Source organism: Kryptolebias marmoratus, linkage group LG20 (assembly GCF_001649575.2).
Source record: "Kryptolebias marmoratus isolate JLee-2015 linkage group LG20, ASM164957v2, whole genome shotgun sequence".
Classification (NCBI taxonomy): Eukaryota; Metazoa; Chordata; class Actinopteri; order Cyprinodontiformes; family Rivulidae; genus Kryptolebias; species Kryptolebias marmoratus.
The window spans coordinates 23,533,425-23,542,797 of NC_051449.1; the positions used below are offsets into that span (position 1 = coordinate 23,533,425).

General features: G+C 37.0%; 1 protein-coding gene across 1 annotated transcript; it reads left to right on the forward strand.

Moving 5' to 3' along the window:
- The first annotated feature begins 2,525 nt into the window (after window positions 1-2,525).
- Window positions 2,526-8,879, forward strand: rps28 (ribosomal protein S28). Its single transcript, XM_017431334.3, has 4 exons — window positions 2,526-2,626; window positions 2,923-2,970; window positions 7,236-7,358; window positions 8,764-8,879. Exons 1-3 carry the CDS (start codon window positions 2,588-2,590, stop codon window positions 7,356-7,358), a joined length of 210 nt encoding a protein of 69 aa, XP_017286823.1. The 5' UTR covers window positions 2,526-2,587; the 3' UTR covers window positions 8,764-8,879.
- The last annotated feature ends 494 nt before the right edge of the window (window positions 8,880-9,373 follow it).

Below are 9,373 nucleotides of genomic sequence, written 5' to 3' on the forward strand. Positions count from 1 at the left end.
TAATCAGAAATGTCATGTTTTCATTAGCTGTAAGCAACAAATCATCAGCATTGTTCATTAAAATGGTACATTACTGATGTATTAAAATTAAATATGATAGGTACACTTAAGGACATTGTATTAGCCTTTAGGTAATACAGTCGACAAGTACTTCTACTTTTAATACTTAAGTAGTTTTAAAAGCCACTTCTTTCTTACTTTTACTTAAGTACATTGTTTGAGTACTTTCTCCACCACTGGTCATTCAACAGGTAAGAAAGCATCCAGAAAAGCAAGAGACAAACTGTGCAAAGAAATAGAAGTACTAAAAAGGAAACTCAAACATCAGAAGAATCAGACAGAAAAATACAAGAAAAGATTCCAGCAAGCAACCAAAAATAAAGACTCTCCCAAGTCCAAAGTCCATCAGTTGCTGAAGAATTGTACTGTGAACAGCATGGTGAGGAAAACTTTACTGCACCATGAAACCCTATTTGTGACATTAGGAGGAAGTACAAGAATGCCAGAAATAAAAAAGAGACAAAACTGTTGCTGTTGCTACTGTTGCTTATGTCGTTCATCTTGTTTGTTTTAATGAATTAATTAAAGTACATTTTAACTTGATCAAATGTTGTCATTCATTCAACCCTGTCACAGTGTGTTCAACCATGTTACTTGTTACATTGTTATACATTTGTTGGTAATAATTGTCATGATGTGGAGTGACGAAAGCGAACCCAGAGCGCAGACTCATGTTAAAAAGAAACTAATTTATTAAACTAAAGAATGAACAAAACAAAAGCTGACATGGCAGCAAAACAAAAAGATAAACTGAGCAAAGCACGGAGTAGCAGAACCAGGAAGTAACGGCAAAAACAACAAGCAAACAAACGACAAACATTAGACAAACCTTAGACAATGGACCAGCGAGGTATGGAGAGAAATGACCGGGTTTTAAAGTGCAGAGGATAATTGTGGTAAGTGGATTCAGGTGTATGGGAGCAGTCATGGGCAGGTGGAGATGGGCGTGGCCAGGAAACAGCAAAAGGGTGACTGGGGAGGAGTGAATACAAAAGCATGAACATGAGACCAAACAAAAAGCAAATACAACAGAATAGAAACAAAACAAAAGTCCAAACCAAATAAAAATAAAACATAAACAAAACCCATAGAAAAACCAAATCACCACAATAATAACAAGTATTAGACAAATGTTTGTTGAACTGTATGTAATGTTTAGAGCAGGGGTGTCAAACCCAGTGGCGCAAGGGGGCCAAAATTAAATATTTTGTCCTAGCCAAGGGCCAGTCACGATCAATATTTATTAAAAATTACATAAATTAACCTTAGTTTTATATGTATTATTTCAAATCATGCATATAGAAATATCAATGACCTTTTCCCAGTTACAGATTATACAGAATTTAGAGCAAACATACTTTAATGAACGCAGACAACTAGATCAAACTTCAAAAAGCTCATCATTAGCCGTCATTTCTTATGCCTCACTCAGCTTTTAAATCAATTTTTTAACATTAAAACAGATTTTTTTAAAAGCTATCAACAGCAACCTGATCATACAGAAATTAAAACTATATATTGTTGGCTTCTAAGTCACTGTCAAGAGAAAACTTCACTAATTAGACTCCAAAAATAAGCAAAATAAGAATCAAGAATCAGAGACTTGATCTGTCCCAGACTAGAGGGCCGGACCGAATGAAATCTAAACGTCTTGGAGGCCAGATGAAATGTTACAGAGGGCCGGATCTGGCCCGCGGGCCTTGAGTTTGACACGTGTGGTTTAGAGGATGAGTAGAACACATAAAAAGCATGATCTAATGTTTATGTTAAAGTGTATTTTCATGATTTATGAAGACCGATTGTACATTAAGTTGCCATATTCTACTTGACAGTCAAATTATTATTATTTAGAATCAAATAAAATATACTCACAACAAGTTATTTTACATAAGGGACAGGTGATTACAAAGGAACTGGAACATTTATTGTGATTATGTTTTACAGTCATACTCATACAAGAATAAAATTGTCATGTTACGGGGTTGAATTTAAAACAACCTAAATTACAAAGAAATTCCTAATAGTATGGGATTTCATGCAGAAGGTGGGAAAACACATTTTTTCAGAGGTTCAAATAGTCTTTCAGTTGATGTAATGTTCAGAAACAAAAAAAAATTGTGGTAGGCCTATATTTTTCAGTAACCTGAGAACCCAAAGTGCACCAAATTCAGAGAATCACCCAATTACATATGAATTACACACATTGCAGAGCGAGCGTTCCCCCCAATGACTTATATGGATATATGGATCCATATAAGTCACTGGTTCCCCCACATCAGCTTTGGGAAATGGTATGTTCCAGTCCACCGGAACGGGAAGTTGCACTTTTAAAAATATATACATATATATATATATATATATTGTTTTAATGTTGCCTGCGTTCATTTTTAATCATATTTGGCTGGTTTAATTTTAATTAAATTAAAATCAAATTAAAATTATCAAACTGAGTGAAACACCAACATTTCAGTTGACTTATATTCCGTCCGCGCACCACGTGACTTCCTTTCCGGTCTAACCTGACAACATGGATGCCAGCCGCGTGCAGCCGATCAAGCTTGCAAGAGTAAGAAAACGCCTTAAACCCATCAATAAATCGCTGGTTGTTGTACACTCTGTGGCAGTAATGCGTACTGTTCCAATTAGTTACATTTTTAAAAAGCTGTGTTTAGTATTTTGTCTTTAATAGTTTGAAAACGTCTCCTCCGCTCTCGCGCTTCCATTATGGAGACTCGGCCATGATTCCAGCTACACGCTCTTAGCAGCGGACTCTTGTCTTGCTTTTTTCGTATTTTTTGCGCGAATTCATCAAGGAGTGTAATTGAAATGTATGTTGTTGTAACGCCGTTTCTTTCTGTTCAGGTCACCAAGGTGCTCGGGAGGACTGGTTCCCAGGGACAATGTACACAGGTATGCTAACACTGTCAGAGCAAGTGCTCACCTACCCAGTCTTCTAGCCATTGCATTATCCTACTTATTTCGACATACTGCAAGTTATTTTTTGAACTCAAAATGTGTTTACTTGGTAAAGACACATTTTAGTCATGGTTGGTGTCTAAGTAGGTCTATTGCTCTATGACTGCAGTTTTGCTTCTAAACACTAAATTTTAGATTTTCCTGCCTTTCAAGGCCAACCTTAAAAAGAGTTGTTTTTTTTCTTAGCTAGTGAGTTGGATTAATGGAAATTAGATCATAAATAGTAAAAGTACACAGAATTCCTTGGGTTTCAGGAAGGTACGGGAAAAAACCTCATCAACCTATTAAACTTAGTTTGTCAACTACTTATACTCCCTAAATCAACTAGTAGGATTTGTCAGTGGCACATTTTATAAGCAGCAAAATGTGGAAATGGTAATGACAGTTTATACCACAGGAAAGTATACTATCTTCAGGGTGAGTAAGGATTTAGTTGTAGTTAAAAAAAATACCTGATGTTCATGAGGTAGTACATTCTGAACATTCATCAAAGGACGTTTGCTAAAAGTTTCATAGAAATCTTTAAAACTATGCCAACACAAAATTTCTGCCAAATTTTTTGTAACAGAACTCTTCACATTGTTCAATAGAAATTCAGGACCTTTAGCTTCAAGATTTACCTTATTCAAACACTGTAACTCCTGTTGGGTTTTTTTACCTAGATACATGAGTATCAAAATAATTTCTTTTAACTTAAACCTTTTTTGAAAGTTTTGTCAGCATGGCTACTTTAAAATCATTTGTACATGTAGAAAAGACACATGGTCAAACATACTGAACGTCCTATGTCTAAGTGTAATTTGAGAGCGTCTTTATTTCAGGATACAGTTTATAAACAGTCTTTTGTAGATAAATATGGATGTCTGTATTTGTGCAGATCATGTCAAACAGTGTGTGGATGTAATCTACCTTTAAACCTATTTCTACATTTTACACAAGTACTAAGCATTATTTGTGTGCCTCTAATCTCCTCATGGTGATTACAGTTATGACCACAGTTCTGAGACTATCCCTTCCAAAATGAGAAATATGGATGTTGACAAATTATCTGGTCATTGTCACTGATTGCTCAGCCCTAATTATTCGTTAAGTGAGTCAAATGTGAAAAGTTCACACTGTTTCAATAACCTTGTGTTGTCAGCTTTTTTAAGTTCCTGAGACGTTACAAATTACAGCTGATTGGTACAGGATAACATGCTCCAGTGTCTAATCCTTCTGCCCCGGTACGCTCTTGTTTTTTCCTTATCAAAAATTCAAGACAACTTTTTCTGCCTTTTTTAGTTTTTTCACATCAGGTTTGTATCACATTAAAGACAAACATACAAAGATAAGTTAATATGTGTTGTGGATTTAGGAACACAGTGATTACAAAGTGTAATTTTCTGCTGTCAGTCTTTTGGATACAGGCTACTGTACAGTTACAGAGTTTGTAATTGAATAACAAAAATGGCAAAAAATCAATTTATAAATCTGAAAATTTTAGTTTAGAAAAATCTGCATTTTTAAAACAGGATATTTGTGGGAACCTTGAGTTTAGGCATCCTTAGTTTCCATAAATTAAGTGTCTGGAGTATAGTCCATTCATCCAACCATTTTCTTTTCCTACTTTTTCATGTAGGTTTGTGGAGCTGGTACCCATCTCCAGCAGTCATTGTGTGAAAGTTTAGGTAGAAATTTTAGTTTAGTGACTTGTGGCTGATAATGAGGTCTATAAAATTTGTCAACAGGTTAGGGGGAAAAAAATAATTTAGGTTGTACTTAAGCTTTTCTAGCTTTAGTTTGTTTTTGTGTTAGAGAACTGTTTGCTGAATCGTCAGCAGAGCTGAAAGTATCACTTGGGTTCATGTGCTCAACAGATTTTTCCTTTTAATAAAGTTTTTTTTTTTTTTTTTGATCAAATGTTTTTATTTTTGTTGTTTTACTTCCACAATAACATGTACATTACAATGTAGTTACATTAGATGGGATATAACATAGAAATAGAAGACAGTGTGACCCCCCTCACCCCCCAACCCACAACCCCATGGCGACCCCCTACCCTGTTCCCAAGGATCTCGAAATTATAAATATGGAAGTGGAGAGTTGCAAAGATTAAATCATCACTAACAGTTATATATTGAAAGATTATATAGCATTATGTTGCACTCTTTCTTTGATCAAAGAATAAGCTGCATCCCAAGCTCTAATCGTTTTTTGACTGGCCGTGTGCATCCTGGCCACTGACCTCTCCATCATGACGATATCTAGAAAGGAGTTGGCCCATTGTTGCCAAGGCAATAAGTGTGGTGGTTGCCATCGTAGAGCCAACATCTTCTTAGCTGCAGTGAGGCCTGCCCATAGCATGCGCTTTTGCTGAGAGGAAAGTTCTAAAGTGGAATCGTCATTAAGTAGGAACAAAGATGGTGATAAAGAAATGTCAAATTTAAGCAAATCACTCAACGTAGTGGAAATTTGCCTCCAGAAAGAAGCCACACTGGGACAATCCCAATACATGTGCATAAAAGAACCTGGAACCTTAAGTGTACATAGGTCACAAATGGGAGATGTAATAATTTTCATAGCATGACGTTTCCTGGGTGTCAAGTACATCCTATGAATAAATTTAAAATGAATAAGCTGATGGTCAGGGTTTTTGGATGTGTTATGGAGATTCTCCCATACTGTATCCCAGCAGATTTCTATATCTCCCATAAAGGAAAGATCCCTCTCCCATATATTTTCAACAGGGAGTCTGGCACGAGGATCTGAAATAAATTTATATAATTTAGAAACAATGCCACGTGTCTGACCCTGTGAGGCAAGAAGTTCTTGTAGGGGATGGATTGGGAGAGGCCCACCCCATGGAACCCCATATGCTTTCATGGCCGATCTGAGCTGTAAATAAAAGAAGAAAGTAGAACCTGGCAGACTATACGCAGATTGTAGGTCACTAAAAGAACGTAGGCCATCATTGTTCATGAGATCTTGGAGGACATTAACACCCTTATCCCTCCACCTAGGGAATGAAAATGGTTTGTTTCCAATGAGGATGGAAAAGTTATTAAATATAGGAGAGTGTTTATGCCATTTCAGGTTGGTGTTTGTAAGATTCAGCACTGAATGACAAGTTCTAAGAAGCGAGGAAATTATGGGTCCTAATTGTGATTTAGCCTCATTAGGAGGTATCTTAGAGTATATCAAGTCCTCCAGCCTGTATGGTTTGGAAATATTTTCTTCAATTGGTTTCCAAGAAACCGAGACCTCAGGGTTCAACCATACAAGCAAAGGTCGGAGCATAAAGGACCAAAAATACATCTTAAAATTCGGTAGACCCAAGCCCCCAAGTGTTTTATCTCGTTGAAGTGTTCTCAATTTCAAACGGGGTTTCTTCCCATTGTAAATAAATTTAGATATGAGAGAGTGAAGCCTGTCCCAGTAACCTCTTGGTGGTGCAAGAGGAATCATTGAGGAATAAAAATTAACACGCGGGAGGATATCCATTTTGATTATCGACACGCGGGCTTGAAGAGAATTTGGGAGTTTTGACCAGCGCTGTAAGTCTTTCTCAATAAGGTTAAATGCCCTCTGGAAGTTGTGTGAGGCTATATGAAATATAGAGGGAGAGATGTCAATCCCAAGATATTTAAAATGGCTCACCACTGGGATGCTAGATGGCAAGGGGGAGGTTGGTATAATCGAACCTAGATGCAACAATGACGACTTGCTCCAGTTAATTTTATAACCAGATATTGAGCCAAACAGATCGAAGACGGATAGAAGATGCGTTAAAGAGGACCCTGTGTCACCAATATAAAGTAAAATATCATCCGCATATAAAGATATGCGGTGTTCGGTACCTTTGACTAAGATGGGCAGTACAGAGGGGTGTTGTCTAATTTTCTGGGCCAGCGGTTCAAGGGAGAGGGCAAAAAGCAATGGGGAGAGAATAAAGTTTTTTTTTAATGGTCTGCCTGAATCTTGTGAAACTGGTGATCCTGTATGGGGATGTACAGGAATTAAAGTTTTTTTTTTTATGTCTCATGTCCTACTACGCCAAAAAAAAAAAAATGCACACCAAACAAATCCTCAGGAGGCTGGAGACATAACTTCAACGTTGGCTGCATCTAGAGTTATGACTGACTCTGTAAGGTACTGAGTGGGAGAAATGAGTTAAGAAGAAAATCCATTTTAAAAAGGTTTTTGTGTGCTCCATCTTTTAGGTGCGTGTTGAATTCATGGATGACAGCAACCGCTCCATCATCAGAAATGTGAAGGGTCCAGTCAGAGAAGGAGATGTTCTGACTCTTCTAGAGTCTGAAAGAGAAGCAAGGAGGCTGCGATAGGTGAGGAGCAAATCCCACGCATTGGACATCATTAAACTGTTACTTCTAGTCCATCTTTGTGAAACAAACCACAGAGCCTTGAAAAAGTAGTCATATTCCTTCAACCTTTCCCCATTTTGTCACATTACAACCACAGTTCTCGAGGTATTTACTAGCATTTTATATGATAAAACAACACAAAATGGCACATAATTTTAAAGTGGAAGAAAACTGATCCATCGTTTTTTTTTTTGTTTGTTTGTTTTTTATTTTGTTAAATAAAAAATCAGAGTGTAACTTGCATTTGTATTCATCCCCCAAGTCAATACTTTGTAGAACCACCTTTAGCTTTGCACATTTAGAGGCTGAAATTTTCTCCATTCTTCTTTGTAAAACAGCTGCAGCTCAGTCAGGTTGAATGGAGAGAATCTGTGAACAGCAGTTTGTCTTGCTAAAGAGTCTCAGTTGGATTTAGCTCTAGACTTTGACTGGACCATTCTAACACCTGATCTGACCCGTTCCATTGTAGATCTGGTGTGTTCAGAGTGATGTGCTGTATTAGTTTGGTCTGACCTGAGCAGAGCAGGTTCTTCCATTGCCATGTCCTTAAATGGCTTCTGGTATTCTTTCAACAACAGCTCGCTTCTTGTCACTCTTCCATAAATGACAGATTTGTGGAATGCAGAACTAATATTTGAGCTGTGGTTCTCTGCTGCTCCTCCAAAGTTTTGAGCTTCTTCACTCCTCAGATTAATGCTCTCCTCACCTGGCCTGTCGGTGTAGGTGAGCGGCCATGTCTTGGTAGGTTTGCAGTTGTGCCATAGTCTTTATATTTTCAGATGATGGATTGAACCATATTCCATGACATATTCAAAGCTTGGGATATTGTTCTATAATCTAACCCTGCTTTAAACTTAACTTTATTCCTGACCTGTCTGGCATGTTCTTTGGTCTTCATGATGTTGTTTTGTCACTAATGTCATGTAACAAACCTCTGAGGCTCACAGAACAGCTGGATTTATACTGAGATTAAATGACACAAATGGTGATGGGTATCTGAAGGCAGATGGTGGCTCTGGGTTTTAGAGGTATCAGAGTTAAGGGGGTGAATATAATTGCATGCCACACTTTTCAGATTTTTATTTGTAAAATACATTTTGTTACGTTGTTAGTCTCTCAAAAAATTGGTGGTTGTAACGTGGCAAAGTAGAAAGGGTAAAGGAGTATGAATACTTTTTCAAGACACTACTATATAAGGTACTTTTAAGATGAAATGTGAGATGGGTTTTTTATCTTTAAAATGATTAATACCTAATGAGCACAAAATAGAAATCCCTTGTAGAAATCTGAATTGTTTCTTAACTGTGAATTTAGGCTACAAATCTTGCAAGTTGTCTGGTTTTTGACTGAAGTCTTTTCTTCACAGTTCCACTGAAACTGAGGAGCAGATCAGCGTTGAGGAGCAGTCAATGCTGTCAGTCTCATGTTCAGTGGACTTCATCACATTCAGATGTTTTGAAATAAATTTGGGTATTCAGATGAGTTTGGCTGTCCTGTGTTCATTTTCTATGTTGCATAAGGGAAGGTCCTTTTTGTCCTACACATAGTTGCACATGTACAACCTTTCAGCAGGCAAGCATGTGAAGTTTCATGTATGGTAAATGGCACTTTTGGGTGATTGACATTTGTAGGATTTTGATGATAAAAAAAATGTTAACACTTTTTTAAAAATTAAATAACAGAAGTTTTGGTATAAATTCTGTTGTCCAAAACAGAAATATTATTGTTTGAGCCTTGATGATTATTTTTGTTTCAAACAAGTTTGTCTTATTAGAAGAGCTTAGTTCAATCTGAAAATTGCAATTCCAAGCTTTAAAACTCCAACAGTCCCTATGACCCTCATGAGGGAAAGTGATTTGCATGAGAGTTCAGATAGTATCAACAAAGCAACTCACTAGTTTTAAAGCATGCCACTGCACTGGACAGTTCAGCTTCTGTCCAGCAGAGGGCAGAATCACTAAGCTAGTTTTCAAAAT